This window comes from Rana temporaria, chromosome 8, assembly GCF_905171775.1.
Source record: "Rana temporaria chromosome 8, aRanTem1.1, whole genome shotgun sequence".
Lineage (NCBI taxonomy): Eukaryota > Metazoa > Chordata > Amphibia > Anura > Ranidae > Rana > Rana temporaria.
In genome coordinates this window covers 67,900,353-67,916,860 of record NC_053496.1, presented here as the reverse complement: position 1 = coordinate 67,916,860, position 16,508 = coordinate 67,900,353, and the positions used below count along the sequence as shown (strand labels likewise).

The window sequence follows — 16,508 nt, the reverse complement described above, 5'->3', positions numbered from 1 at the left end:
AATGCACAGCGGGTTGACAACGTCCCCCGGGCTTCCCCTGGAAAGAGGCATCCAATACATCCAGCCTGTTGCCTTTCCAACCGTGACCTGCGGTGACAGCGACACCCACCGTCAAGGGGAAAATCATGCAACCCAGCTGAACTGAAACAGAACCGTAAATTTAACATAATCTTTCTGAGCCAAACTATTGCTCAGACAACTATAATTTAACACATCGCATTCCCTCAACGGGAGCAAGGCGCTACAACTGTATTTTGGTTTTCTCTAAAATGTTTCCCATCTATACATATTCTGGAATTGTGTACTTTGCAGTTTGGTATGTGTTCTCTTTCATTCACCTTGTAATTTTTTTGCTCTTTTTGCAGTGCTGAGACTGTGACACTGAATGAGTGCTTGCAGCTGTCCTACTTACCATCCAGACGTAATCACATGCTGCTGCTTTATCCCAGAGAAATCCTCATCTTGGACCTGGAGGTGAATCAGACTGTTGGAGTTGTTGCTATAGAGAGGACAGGCGTTCCTTTCTTGCAGGTAGTCTATTTCCCAAAAATTACAAACTTCAAAAAACTTGCCATGCCACTTATTAAATACATTGGACTTTCTATGTTCCAGAAAGGGGTCATTTGGGGGATTTTTGTACTGTGCTGGCTTTTTTAGACCTCAAATGAGCTAGGCCGTCAGTACATCAGGAATGATTGGTTTTCAGATATATACCATACTGTAGTTTGTGGACTGTAACTGGTCTGTAACTTTCCTACAGACTAAATTATATACACTGATTTGGGTTATTTTCACCAAAGAAATGTAGCAGAATACACTTTGACCTAAATTTATGAAGGACAATTATTTGCAAAATTGTATAACAGGAACAACATTTTTCTGTCTTTTTCGTTTATTTAGCAAAAAATAAAAACCCAGTGCTTATTAACTACCACTCAAAGAAAGCTCTAGTTGTGTGAACAAAATGATAAAGGTTTAGTTTGGGTACATTGTTGCGTGACCGCACAATTTTTCATTCAAAGTGCGGCAGAGCTGAAAATTGGCCTGGGCAGGAAGGGGCTAAACCTGCCCGATATTGAAGTGGTTTAAAGCTTCAGGGCTGTACTGTAATTCTCTATAACAGCTGTTATTTCTTTTTCTCTAGGTGACCCCATGCTTTCAGAGGGATGTCCTGTTTTGCCTTCATGAGAATGGTTGCATTACACTCCGGGTAGGAAGGCAGAGCTGTGGAAATGGAGGAGCAACAAGTGAGGAAGCAGGCAAGTGTCCTGGTTTGGTAAAATTAGGCAAACGCGCTTCTGTTGCACAGCAATGATTCAGACCCAATGCACACATCTTTTTTTATTGTATCTGGTTACCTTATTTACAAGAGAGGTCCAATTAGTCGTTACTTCTGAATGGCTTTCAGCTGGTGCTTCATTTTTGTCACTGAGAGCACATGTTCCCTGGACCCTTAAAAGTGCTCTCATAGATGGCAGTGTTTCTATTAATCTAATTTTGTCCAGCCCTTCTTTGACCAGACTTCATTTTTGACAATCGATCTACTGTGCACCTAGAGCAGGGGTCTCCAAATTTTCTAAACTAGGGGCCACAGCTAGAATTGCACAAATATATAGCAGGCGAGTCAGTGCTTCACTGACATGCAAACGGGCATAATAAGTCCATGAAGATCATGGCAGCAGGACCAACAGTAGCAGGGGGAATGATTATCTTGATAGATGGAGGGACACATACATCTCCGGGAACTCCTCATGTGTTTGGATTCCCTCATGAACATGTGAGGCAATGAAAAAGGGCACCAGGACAGTATGAGTAAAAAACAGAATGCCAATTTTTCAGTAACACTTGCATTTAAAACTGCTGTAAACTGTATACAGGTTCTTCCTACCCAAGATACTCTGTTCTCTGGCACTCCCCGGTGTACTTACCCCTGAAACACTTTAAATCCCTTGAGACCCTTCTCAAACCGTTCGTATGGGGAAACAGACACAAGGTAGCTTGGCAGGTGCTTAAAAACCCCACAGATCTGGGGGGCACCGCCCTCCCTGACTTTAATCTCTACTATATTGCGTCACAATTATCCCAACTGTACCATATTGACAAGACGGATAAGCAGCGGTTTCTTCAGCTGCTCTGCCCAAGGTGGGCTTGGCGCACTGAGGACTCAATCTACGCGCTGGCGATAGGCTCTAGTGGTGCAGGGCAGGGGGACGGCAGACAGACTCTGTTATATCACTACAGACGCATATGGGACCTAGCTTCTGCCAAGCTCTGGATACCAACCTATAACGATTACACCCCATTATGGCATAATAAAACTCTGACAGAATTTCTACAACTGACTGATGTGGACCTCTGGTCTATCCATGGTATTCTCTACATGCACCAACTGTTTCCTGACGGAACCCTCAAAACTTTCCCCATGCTTAGCAAAGAATTCTCACTCCACGGGTATATGCTCATTCTATTCTTGCAGGTGAGACACATGCCCCGGGCTCAGTTTTTGGAGTCCACACCGCAAGTTGCCCCTAATCCACTCATGGCCATAATCCAAAAGCCCTGCCCCCCGCAAACTAACATCGGCCTTCTACAGTATGCTTACTACCCCTGTTTCCACCAAGTTGGCATATAAGCTCAAACCTAGATGGGAAAGGGTGATGGGCCCCTTGGAGGATGAGGAATGGGAGGAGGCTCTAGAATCCTGCAAGGCTGTCTCGCCCAAGCTCTCCAACAGATTGACTCAAATTTACATTATCCATCAGGCATATCTCACCCCCCCCTTCGGGTTGCCAGATATAGAAACACCCAATCTACCCTTTGTCAGATGTGTGGGAGGGAGGTGGGTACGTTCTTTCACTTACTGTGGTCATGTCCCAAGATACAGGGCCTGTGGGCGCAAGTAGTAACCTTAGTACACGATCACATGGGTTCTCCGATCACACTAGACCCGAAACCATGCATAGTCGGGGTGTTCCCAGATAACACAGACAAATACACAAAGACGTTCTTGCATGAGACCTTGTTCTCAGTGCGGAAGGTAATTGCCTGACTGTGGATGTGACCCGTGCCCCCTGGGTTGGTGGAGTGGAAGGTGGAGGTCAATAATAGTTTACCGTATAAAAAGCTTATATACATTAACAGGGAATGCCCAACCAAATATGACAAAATATGGAATCATTGGTTACAAGACTCTGATTCTTGCACGTAGGGCACTTTGGGTCTCTATTACCTGAAGAGTGGCTCGCCCCTAGCCGGGTATACTGTTACAGGTCAGGGCGACCCCCACGGTTGGCTCCAGATACTGCTCTTTCTTCTTCTGTTATTTTTTTTATTCTTGTTTTCATAGGTTTATTCTTATTCATGATGCCAGCCTTGAACTGTCTGTAATCTGATTGCTGCACACCCTCATGTTATCAGTTACAATGTGATTGTATGTAATGACATGTATGCACCTTTTGTTATAATACATTTGTTTAAAAAAAAAAAAAAACTGTATACAGGTGTGGTGTGTTCAGCAATGAGGCAGCGGTCTCGTTGGATTGGAGGTCAGCTGCAGGCACAAGCTAGAACCCACCACGAGGGGACTGGCGGCGTCCTGGGCGCTCTCACACGCAACTGACAGTGGATCGAAGCACAGACAGGAGCAGCGAGATGGTGGGCCTCAACGTGTTTCCGAGGCCCCTCCTTCTTTGTCAGGCTCTGATGAAGGAGGCGGGGCCTTGAAAACACGTTGCCTCTCTCTCTCTCACTCAAGTCGTCAGTTCTCATCCAGTCCATTGAGACTGCTGCCTCATTGCTGAGCACACCAGCCTTGTATACAGTTTACAACAGTTTTAAATGTATGTGTTACTGAATAAATTGCACTCTGTTTTTGCTCATTCTGACCTAGTGCCCTCTTTTAATTGGACAAATTTACTGTCCCTTTTTTAGATGTTAGGGGGGCAAGACTTTGGCTTCATAGTTAGTGGGAGTAGAAAAAATACATAAAGACAAGCCAAGGGCTGCATCTGGCCGTGAGCGACTGTGTGGAGACCAGTGTTCTGGAGCATAGTAATGAAAAATTTGCAGCACACACAAACAGTTTAACTTCCCTCCATCCAGACCACATGTGTGGTAGTTGGTACAAACATGATCATATCTGCTCTGGCGACCACCTCATTCTCTGTTTCAGTTTTTTCCTTTGTGTGCGATAAATGTTTGCTACAGTTTGTGAGTTTTTTAAGCTCTATTTATTTTATGTGACAGTTTCCTGTATAGTACAGATTATGCAGCACTTTTTCTATTTTGTTCAAAAACGGGAAATTGGGAAGCGGGTAGGGGAGGGGCGGACAGGGTTGCTCAGCCCCTCCCCTACCTGCTTCCTCATTTCCCGATTCTGATCGGGCCCCTTGCCAGAGGCGCACCTGCACTTTCTGCTCCACGGCTCTGTGTAATTTTCCCTGAGCCCCTTTGACTTCCATGTGGCTCCAGCCTCCAAGGATTGCCGGCTCCTTATCCAAGTCTCCACATGACCATCTATAGCAGTGGTTCTCAACCTGGGGGTCAAATGATGATTTGCCAGGGGTCACCAAATCCTGGGCTGTTCCTGAAGCCCGCACTGTTTTTCCAGGAGGGAGGAACAAAGAAAAAAGGGGGAGAAAGGGGGAAAAAAAAGAGAGCAAGAAAGACAGGGGGAGGGATGGGGGGAAAAAACAAGGAATTGGGATAGAGAGAGATGAAAGGGAGAGAAAGTTAAACAAAGAAAGAGAGGTACATCCTAAAATGTACTATAAGGGGTTTTAATACTGTACGAGTGGAAAGCACTCGGAGTTAGGGGAGCAAATAACTTGTCTTGCCTTGGGTGCTTTCAACCCATGCTATGAAATAATTTTACTGTTAGGGGTCCCCACAACTTGGGAAATTTTATCAAGGGGTGACAGCACTGGAAGGTTGAGAACCACTGATCTATAGACTGCTGTAAACCTTGGTGATTACCTTCACTTTTTATCAAATAAAAAGTCCTTGCTTCATACCTGAGGGTTTTTTATATGTCTGTTTGTTCAGCGCTGTCTTTTCCCCTGATTGTCAAAGAATGAGTGAGCATATGCATGTAACACACGTAGTTCCTAATTTAATGTTTATTTTCATATCTGCCTGCAGTTTTAGTTCTTACAGTTGCACCAAGCTAGTTAATTGAGAAATCTCTAAACAATGTAAGTAGGTTTTTATTAAGGCAAATCTGTCCTTTTAAAAACAAATTAAATAAAAAAACATACATACCGCGCTCATGAATACTGTTACCTGGAGCATGAAGTGTGAGCTGCTTTAATAAAAATAAAATGACTTCATCCCATAAAGTTTCTAAGTGGCCCTATCTGCCTCCACCCTGCTACTGGTAAGATGAACAGTCTCCCTGACCAGTCGCCAAGGCACAGGGGGCAAGGGTGAGGTCAAGCACCTGTTGAATGGGAAGCACTTAAAACATGTATATCATCATCTAATAATTACTGGGTCTTCTGGGTAATTCTGAAGATGGCACTTATACTACTTCAGTACCAGCATTTAATTAATATTTTCAGTTTAGCTTTCTTTGGAGTACAGGTACATTTTAAAAGTTTATTTTATTAAAGCGGTATTAAACCCAAAAACAGTATTACTGTATATACTTGAGTATAAGCCAAGTTTTTCAGCCCTTTTTTTAGGGCTGAAGATACACCCCTCGGCTTATACTCGAGTCAGTGTACCTGAAGGGCTGCGAGCGTCCATTGTTTAAAAGTCGCAGCTTCCCCCTGGTCCCTTCCATGATGGGCGTTTCCCAGCAGACACTGTGTTCAGTGTTCCTCCTATCACAGACGTTCTCTTGTGCGAGGATGAAAAGACGTCCGTGATTTGCTGAACACAGTGTCTGCTGGGAAACTGAGTCCGAGGATGAGAAGACGTCCGTGATGGGCTGCTGGGAAACGCCTATCATGGAACGGCACCAGGAGACCGCAACTTTTAAGCAATGAAAGGACGCCCTCAGCCTGTCAAGAATTTCAGGTACACTGACTTGGGCACAGTGAGGTTGCAATGGGCACAGTGAGGCGTGCAAATGGGCATTGTTGACCCTCTTTTTAGCTTACAGTAGCTGCTGCATTCTCACCCTAGGCTTATACTCGAGTCAATACGTTTTCCCAGTTTTTTGGGGTAAAATTAGATACTTTGGCTTATATTCGGGTCGGCTTTTACTCTAGTATATACGGGTATGTTGCAGCTTACAGATCCTGAGATGTGATGGATGCATTGATTTTCTTCTGTATTTTCACCAGTTGATCTGACCACTGAGTCTGTTTTTTTTTTGTTTGTTTGTTTTTTCAGCTTGCTTTAACAGACCAAGCTGTCTGGCAAATATGGCAGTTAGAGGGTTATGACAGACCATTTAACACTGATATAGGGGTTCTTATAATGGTCAGCCTTTTTTATCCCAAAAGAGTAAAAAAAAATAAACAGTTGCTGTAAATGCTTAGTTAGATGGAGTTCGGCTTTAATTTGTTAGTCAAGTCCAGCAAAATCTGCTAGTGCATTTAACACTATGATTTCCCCAGATTGACAATTCTGCTACCCAAAGGTATCTTCGTTGTCCCTCCAGTGAAGTGTCTGACTTAGGGGTCCATTCAGGCCCTACGCGTTTCGAGACCTTGTCCCTTCATCAGGGCCCAGTGTCCGTGTGGTCACACTGTATATGACATAATTTAACATGTTTCAAAATATTGCATGAATTGTTGTTTTTATACAAAACAGGAGAACATCGAAGCTGCATAGTACATATATCATACCCGTCACCATATATATATATGAACTCATGGCTGAGCCGGCAAACATCTAGGCCAGGGGTCTTCAAACTATGGCCCTCCAGGTGTTCAGGAACTACAATTCCCATCATGCCTAGTCATGTCTGTGAATGTCAGAGCTTTACAATGCCTCATGGGAAGTGTAGTTCCGCAACAGCTGGAGGGCCGTAGTTTGAGGATCCCTGATCTAGGCAGTGGCTAACGAGGCCCCTTAAACAGGAAAATAGGGGCCCCTATTTTCCTGTTTAAGGGGCCTTGTTTGCCACTGCCGAGATGTTTGCCGGCTCAGCCATGAGTTCATATATATGGTGACGGGTATGATATATGTACTATGCAGCTTCGATGTTCTCCTGTTTTGTATAAAAACAATTCATGCAATATTTTGAAACATGTTAATTTATTTCATATACAGTGTGACCACACACGGACACTGGGCCCTGATGAAGGGACAAGGTCTCGAAATGCGTAGGGCCTGAATGAAGCCCTGTGGACAAGTCAGACACCTATACATGAACCTTGATTTTTAACATTTATATTTTTGTATTTATTGTATAATAAACTTTTATTACTATTACTACGCTTTTGATTTAATGAGCTGTTACCGTTAAAGCCCCACCCTGGGGGATCTCTCTTTTTCCTATAGGGGTGTTGGTAACGCATACAGGTTTCCTTTTTTAAGGTTTCTTTACACTCCAGGGAAGTGGAGACACCCTAAAGCCACGTACACACGACCGTTTTTCATGACGCGAATAATGCTATTTTTTTTATTGGTTGTTAAAAACAGTCGTGTGTAGGCTCCAGAGCATTTTCTCACGACGTGAAAAATGGCCATTAAAAATTTAGAACATGCTCTATTTTTTTTTTTTCTTGTCGTTTTTCACATCGTCGTTTTTCTCGTCGTGAAAAACGGTCGTGTGTACTTTTCGACGGGAAAAAAACGTGCATGCTCAGAAGCAAGTTATGAGACAGGAGCGCTGATTCTGGTAAAACTAGCGTTCGTAATGGAGATGGCACATTTGTCACGCTGTAACAGACTAAAAAGCACGAAGACTGAAAAGTGCGAATTGTCTCTCACCAAACTTTTACTAACATGCCATAACACGAAATCGGCAAAAGCAGCCCAAAGGGTGGCGCCATCCGAATGGAACTTCCCCTTTGTAGTGCCGTTGTACGTCACCGCGCTTTGCTACAGCATTTTTTTCACGATCGTGTGCATGCAAGGCAGGCTTGACAAGAATCACGTCGAGAAAAAACGTTGTTTTTTCCATGACATTAAAAACGATTTGTGTGTACGCGGCAATAGACAGGAAATGTGGTGTTTGTTTGCTGAATTATTTGGGGAAAAGTAAAGTGTAAAAAAAAAAAAATGCAGCCACCACATAAGAATTGGTAAGCTGCAATATGTTCATTTTCTGCTTCACGTTATAATACCACTTTAAGTTTCAATATTTCTGCTTGGCCAAGCGATAAATCACTATTTTCAACTAATAGACCTGAAATACAAAGCTTGTAAGTAGTTAAAAAGTTTATTCTTTTAGTCCCCACTATGGAGTTTTATTGCATTCTCACACATAATCAGCCAGTTGACATGAAGATTAATCATTTGGACCTAATACCAACACTTGCAGTGTTTTATTACCATGGCAACAATACGCACCAACTTTAAAACTGTGAAACCGCATAAAAAGAAAGGGCAGTGGCATCAATTTTATATGGTATAACAGCTGCTGAGGTGTCAAACATCAGCATGGGACGCACCAAGCACAAACAGTTCTATGAAGAATTAATGAAGACGCTGGGACACCTGCAGATTCGTCTCAGTCGCCGAGCCAGAAAGCCGCAGTCTGATTTAGCAGCCTTCCCCACAGGGCAATATTTGTATTCTCCTAATTCCCATGAGTAGCTTTGTAAATTGTAGTGTACTCTATTTCTAGACATTTACTCCTCTACAGTCTTCTGCATGAAAAATAAAGTGTTTTTTGGGTTGTATTTATTAACTCGTTGGCTTCAATGCAATAGCTACAGCGATTGGACCTCTTTTTTAAGGACCTTAATATGCAACCTTTTTTACATTACAAGCTGAGAGCTGCTTAAGCCAGACTGCTGTGTATGTATACTGTTAAATCTCATTTAGAAATGGTTTCACTTACCCAACATTTTTAAGGCAATGCACATGCCACCTTTGTGGTGCCATGTGACCTCGTTGCACTTTTTAGAGTCTTCCGTTTGACAGTCAGGCTGCTGCCTTGTCTTATTAGTTAAGTGGTTGTAAATCTCAGACGTGAAACATGAATAAAGCATATCCCCCCTATAGCAGCCCTCAAAAAATCCACTCGCCTGCTCGCACTTTGCGAGTGGATTTTGAGAGGGCGAGTGTGGGCTGCCTGGGAGCGGGGGGGGGGGGCCGGCCCGGGTTGTATTGCCTTTATCCCAGTGATCGTAGGGGCTGAGAGGGGAGAGCCGCCGTATAAATCCCCTCCCCCTTGTCTGGGCACTTTGATATACAGATCACCGTCCAATCCTGGGACGGTGATCTGTCTTTCAAAGTTCCCCGGACAAGGGGGAGGGGCTGTATATGTCGCTGCACGGCGGGGAAACACACAGCTATTGTAAAGAAAGCTCTTATGTTCCCCAGCGCTCTAATCAGCCACGCAGCGGCGGCTCTCCCCTGTCATCCCCTACGATCGCTGGAACACAGGCTGAAACTGGGGGGGGGGGGGGGACACAGGCTGAAACTGGGGGGGACAGACGACACAAGCTGAAACTGGCGGGGGGGGGGTTGGGGAGGACACAGGCTGAAACTGGGGACACATGTTGAACTGGGGACACAGGCTGCACTGAGGACCGGGACACAGGCTGCACTGGCGGACACAGGCAGGCTGCATTTTTGGGGTATGGATAAAGTTGTTAATATTTTTATAACTTAATTCTGCTTGGAACATTTTAGTGTAATTTCATGAGTTAATGATGGCGTGTTTAGGGCCGGGATTAGAGGCAGGGTAGGGGTTGGGCGGGGCAACTGGTGGCGAGTAACCCTTGAGGCCTGACTAGTAGCTCAGGACTTGAAATTTTGAGCCCTGCCCTATAGTGTGTACTTGTCTCATTTAGGAGCATGAACTGTCATTTCTGTCTGCTGCTTCATTCCTCTGCTATGGGCATGAATCGCTTGTAACAAGTTTTCCTGACACCTAGAAAAAAAAGTAACTGGGAAGGGATCTCCAGCTAATTGACAACCTTGGCTCTGTTCATGTGTGCTGTGAGAAGCAGGGTGGAGGGTGTCCCCTCTCCTTCCTTTCCCTTCCCTCCAATCAGCTGTCAGAGATCTCCTCACTGAGCTCTGCAAAGTGTAATTTTCAGATCTCCGCCCCCTTTTGTCTGACAGATCCGACAAGCTTTAAAAATTCTGAACATTGAACAGATTTAGAGAAGAGAAGACTGCAGATAGACTGGTACAGCTTATGTAGGAGGATTTGTTTTATCTGTGTATCGCCTGATGCCAGTCACTTTACAACCACTTTTAACTTTTTCACACCCTGTGCATTCTCTTGTAAGTCAAATATGCATTTCTTTTTCCAACATCGGGGGGTACAGAGCATGAATACACACTTCAAACTTGTGTATGACAGTTGGGCTGCACTGTAAAAAAGATTTTCAGAAGAAAGAGAACCAAAAGGCTTAATAGATGTTATTGGGTATACTCCTGCACATGTGATTGTACCCACATCAGAGTGAAGGCACTGCTTGGCTGTGCCATCAACATATATGCTTGGGTAGGCTGAATGCACTCGCTGATGCCTATGGAGAGTGCTATGTTCTTTCCAGAAAACCAAATGGCAGCTGGACAAGGTTTTGAAACCTATCCAGGATTTCTCTTAGAGAGTCGGCAGTCAGGGGTGATTGTTGGTGCTCTTGGATATGAAACGGTTGTACTATCCAACCACCCATGATATACACTGTATTTATTGGCGTATAACACTCACGTTTTTACCCTGAAAATAGAGGGTAAACTGTGTGTGTGTGTGTGTGTGTGTGTGTGTGTGTTTTGAACTGCTCTAATCAGATCTTGTAGAGGAATATGTACTGTATGTGTGTTTCCTTCATTTAGATGAAGTTAAAGTATTTTCCAGAGGCAAGGGATCTTTTGACCAGCCTTGTATTTCTCATTTTAGTAAGATCTATATTGTAATCAAATTTCAACATATCTTCTGTCATGATTGTGGGATGGCAAAAGCTGAGAGCTCCCACCACAACGGGCAGCCAACCAAAGTCTTCATGGAAATTGTGAAAAGTCCTATATAATAGAAATGCTAGTTTAGCTATAACCACAGTTATATCACGTAAATATTGTGAAAACAAAGTTAAAGTGGAGTTCCACCCATAAATATAACATTACATCAGTAGTTTTAAAAAAAATGTCATTAGTCCTTTACAAATTTTTTTTTTTTTTTTTTAGATGCCTTAAAAGTGTTGTTGCTAGGCAGAATAGTTAATCTTCCCACTTCCTGCACCTAGGTGCTTAATGCTTCCTAACCTACACCGCACAGACTCCTGGGAATGTAGTGGGTGTAACATTCCAGGAGTCTGTGCACTCCCCAGTCTCAAAGAATCATGTGACTTGGACAGCACAGGTGCTGAAACCTGATCTGACACTGCTTGTGCAGCACTGAGCATGTGCGAGATCTGCAAGGCTGAAATCCAGGAAGTCATACAGTCTGGCTTCATGATGCCCACACTTAAGATGGCCCCAGTCAATTTCTATTTTATAAAGTGTCTAAATGCTGCAACAACCTAACAAAACGGACCTTAGTTTACAGACTAACTTTACTAGAATACATTAAGCTTGTGTATTACAGGGGTATTTATATTTAAAACGTGAAATTGTGGCCGGAACTCCGCTTTAAGTTAAAATCTGCTTTCAGCACCCGTTCACATCAGCAAGATTTGACATGCCAAGTCGCAGACAATTTCCGACTTTGTGGCGCCACACAGACTTCCAAAAGTAGTTCCTGCACTACTTTTTTGGGCGATTTCAATAGACATCTGTGCATGAACCAGCACAGATGTCTTTCAAATTGCCCTGAACTCGCACTGAAATGCAGGTTTGAAATCGGGCGAGTTCAGCTGAACTCGCCCGATTTCAAAAATGCGTTCAGTGTGAAGGAGGGCTCAATGTCTTTTAACAAATTTGTTTTCTTTCTAGGACATTATCATCATAAATTAGGACAATAGATGCATAAATATTTTGTGAGCTACAATACATTAAGAAAAAAACTACATTCAAGCTGCTGTGTTTTGAGCTTTACAAATTAGTCCCCGTGGGTAATTTAAATGGCTGTATTCATCATTCTCACCATGGAGTTGGAGTAAAACTGTTTCAAATTATGTGATCTCTCCCATAGGAATGTGAGATCTAAGTGAAGTAATTGTGCTATTTTCTCCACAGAGGCTGATCCAGTGCCAGAAATGACTTACGACCTGAAATGCCAGTGTGACGCTATCCGGGTAACCAAGACAGTGCGTCCATATAGCATCGCTTGCAGCCCTATAAGCGAGAATACGGTTGCTCTGATCATCAGTGATGGCCGGGTCATGATATGGGAGCTAAAGTCCAGTGTGCCCGGAAAAAAGATTCGGAATGCCAGGTTGTGCTTATTTGATATTGTTTGATAATCTGAAGAAATGTTTGAGAATTTTTTGTTCTGTGAATCTTGAAGTTGTCTATATGCCTTTCATGCTGCATTCGCACCTGAGCATTTCCAGCTCATACAACGCCCTGAAAAACACCCAACAAGTAAAATCCCATTCATTTCAATGGCACCTGTTCACATCTAATGCCGCGTACACACGATCATTTTTCAGCATGTCTAAAAAATGAAGTTTTCCCAACTTCATCATTAAAACGATGTTGCCCACACACCAAAGTTTTAAAAAAATGATCTAGCAAAGCGCGGTGACGTACAACACGTACAACGGCACTATAAAGGGGAAGTTCCATTCGCCTTTGGGCTGCTTTAGCTGATTCCGTGTTCGTAAAAGACGATTTGCGCTTTTTTGTCTGTTACAGCGTGATGAATCTGCTTACTCCATTATGAACGGTAGTTTTACCAGAACGAGCGCTCCCGTCTCATAACTTGCTTCTGAGCATGCGCAGGTTTTTTACATCGTTTTAGCCCACACGATCATTTTTTACAACCCGAAAAACGACATAGTTTAAAACGACGTTAAAAAATGCAGCATGTTCGAATTTTTATTTTGTCGTTTTTCAGAACCTGAAAAATGATGTGAAGCCCACACACGATCATTTTAAATGACGTTTTTGAAAAACTACGTTTTTTTTTTCATGCTGAAAAATGATCGTGTGTACGCGGCATAAGTGTTTTGTCACCTGAAGCAAAATGCCTGAAAAATGCCTTGGCTGCATTCTCACCTGAGCGTTTCAAAGTCATGCGCTTTCCCCAAGTTTTTTACCAAGATTTTTCCACAATTGTTTGTTCAGGTCACCAATGTAAAAGGCAGAAAAACGCCTGTAATCTGCCCCAAAGAAGCTCATGTCCTTTTTTGAGCTTAGGGCGATTTTCAGGTTTTTTTCTTTAGGTGACAAAACGCTCAGATGTAAACTGGTGCCATTAAAATTAATGGTATTTTGCTTGTTGGGCGTTTTTCAGGCGTTTTATGAGCTGAAAACGCTCAGGTGTGAATGCAGCATATTAGGCTCTGTTCACACCTAGGCGTTTTGTTTTTAGGCAGAAAATTGGTTGTTTTTTGCCACATTTTTGTACAGGTCAAAAGGGTCACCAATGTAAAAAGTGAAAAACTCCTGTAATCTGCCAAAAAATAAGCTCCTGTACTTTTTTGCGTTTCAGGATTTTTGCTTCAGATGACAAAACGCTCAAATGAGGCCATTGAAATGAATGGGAATTGTCTTGTTGGGTGTTTTTTAGATCTGAGGCTTAAAGCAGAAAAACGTCCAAAAACGCCTAGGTGTGAACAGAGCCTTGGGCCCCATTCACACCTGAGCGTAGCGGTTTTAGGCAGAAAGTCGTGCTATTTTGCTGCGATTTTTGTAATAAGCAGAAAAACGCCTAAAAAGTTCCAGAACTTGTTTGAGCTTCAGGCGTTTTGGAGCTTCTAGCTTCCGGTGTTTTGGAGTGGAGATGTAAACCACCTCCATAGAGAATAATTGTTTTTTTCCCCCTCCAGGGTTTTGTAGCTTCAGGGTTCAAGCTAAAAACCGCTCGGGTGTGAATGGGGCCTAAAGCTCAAAAAAGAACATGATCTTCTTTGGGGCAGATTCCAGGCGGTTTTTCTTCTTTTTACATTGGTGACCTGTACAAAAACGCAGTAAAAATTGCGGTAAAAACGTGTGACTTTGAAACGCTCAGGTGGGAATGCAGCCTCAGGGTTTTCAGTAAGAGGTAAATTTCCTGCCGCTGAGCCTTTAAAAATGTAACACCTATTCTAACCACAAGTCACGTATTCACTATTTTGTAAATGTACTGTTGCAGAAAAATCTGTTGCACACATCTAAGCATTCTTCTTTAAAGCTGGCTAATTAGATCTGTTTGATTTATATAAAGCTTGGCCATAGAAAAGATACAGAAGATCTTCACAGGGATTGTATATGAAAGTGTACCTGTTTCTGAGGTTTGGCTGTTCAAAGAAGCATATGTATCTCTCGTCTTGGCCTCTTTCCTCTGGTATTTAACATTCTCTGTTGGTATATGAAGTTTATCCTCACAGTGTTTATTCTGGATTATTAAACTTCAGCTTGTAGGCATAATCAAGTCATTATCTGTCGTTTCACGGAATGCTGCCATTTCGATAAGAGGCAGAAGGATTCCCTGCAGCAATCTTTGTTATTGGCCTCCTGTATCTTCCTTACAATTACCATATGTTCTGCAGCAGGGTATGGGTTGACAAAAAGACATTGTTTTCTCTGGTAATAATGTGCTTGAAAAAGCCTGGCCTTGTGGGTAAATGGGATACCTTTCTCAAGTCTCTCCATTCCATTGACAGCCTTTATAGGTTGCCTGTACATCAGGCTTTGCGCCTGCAGTAGTAAAGGATCTATTAGTCCCAGCATGCACTGCCGGTAGTTTTAGCCTTTGATCAGCTGATGGGACATCCTTTAACTGAGCCTGTTATTTTATTAATCAGTAGAAAAGGTAATAGCAGGGAAATGAAACGAAACAAAATAAATTACTGTTGTCCTGCTGAAATCACAAACTGCAGGGCACTGACCCTTCCATATATATAGTCCATATCGGCACTTGGAAAATCAAAAGCAGCCTAGTAAGTTTCAGGAGATCTGGCAATTTTTCTGTGGGAATGAAGGCTATGGTTATTCATGTCGTCATATCATATCTGGCGGAAAAAAACGGTAGTATTTTTAACTGTTGTATTAAAATATAGTCTGGTATTGTTTGTATCTTACTAAACCCGTATTAACTGAAGTATTGGATCTACTTACACATCCATAGTCTGGGATGGACAGGGATCATAAAACCAAAGTACACAGCAGCTAGATGAACAGCCATGGCAGGCATGCATGGCTCATGCTTAGAGATGCACAGTGCTGGCTGCTAAAGGAAGCCAATGCAACATAACACTGGTTGGTGTAGGAGGAAGGAACCTTGGTGTAAGCCCAGTGGAGTGGAGTGGGGTGGGGTTGGGCGGGGGGTGACTAGACAAACATGGCATTGCAGTAGGGTTGCCACTTTTTCTTCAAGCCAAACCCGAACACTTTAGAAGCGCACAGATTTTTTTTTTGGCATACATTATAGTATTGTAGCAGACCTGGGACACCTTTGGGCATTTCAAAGAGAATGGTAATGTGGTGTGCATAGTGCCCCCTCACCCTCCTATCAGGCCCTGTTCTAAACCACATTCCTTGTCTGAATATTGTGTCTGGGTTTCAGGCGGACTGAAACCCTGACACCTGATTCAAAACCCAAACTGTCCGGTTGAATCCCAGACAGGTGGCAACCCTACAGCGCAGGCTGTCTCCCGTGCACCCGGCAGTCTCCAGTCTTGGTGACCATACAGAGTATAGACTCAATACAAAGCCATTAGCCACATAGCTTGGGAGTTTGACTTCCGGAGCGGTGTTCCTGGAGCTGGATTGGGTGCACAGGAGTCGGTAGAAGGCACTGCTATGTTTTCTTTATCGTACACCATGGGACACAGAGCCATGTTCATAACATAATGGGTTGTATGGTCACCAGAGTTGATTGGACACTGGCACAACCAATCGGAGACCGTTCCCCTCCATATAGCCCCTTCCATCAGGGGAGCACCTCAGTTTTTTTCGCCAGTGTCTAAGGATTGGACGCGTGGGGAAGTGCTAAGGGAACCCTTTTCAGGGCTAGAAGAGCTAGACCGTCGGGTCCATTTAGGACGCTAAATTATTAAGCCAAATTTGGATGAGATCTGGGCCTCACGTAGGAGGCGTCGCCTGTAATGTCTCTCTTTGGAGGACTGGGCTCTGAAGTTCCAGCACTTTTGCTATTGCAAGCTAAAAGGCCTGGTCAGAGTCTTTTACAAGGCCCAGGGAAGAGGTATCCTTTTAAATGGGAACCCATACCCCTGAGGGTTGGCACACATAGCCCACGGAGATGGGTGAAGATTGGGACTGTCTGTAAAAACAGCAAGTAACCCTGCAGCGGGGATAAGGGAAAAGGAGCCTAAGTTTTATCTTAA

The 16,508-nt window shown here is 43.4% G+C and overlaps 1 protein-coding gene across 1 annotated transcript in view; it reads left to right on the top strand.

Annotated features, from left to right (window-relative positions):
• WDR11 (WD repeat domain 11) overlaps positions 1-16,508 on the top strand; it is a 135,395-nt gene that overhangs the window by 36,701 nt on the left and 82,186 nt on the right. The window contains exons 6-8 of the mRNA XM_040361963.1: positions 366-531; positions 1,145-1,259; positions 12,253-12,451. Coding sequence (XP_040217897.1) covers positions 366-531; positions 1,145-1,259; positions 12,253-12,451 — 480 coding nt within the window. The remainder of the gene's footprint in view (positions 1-365; positions 532-1,144; positions 1,260-12,252; positions 12,452-16,508) is intronic.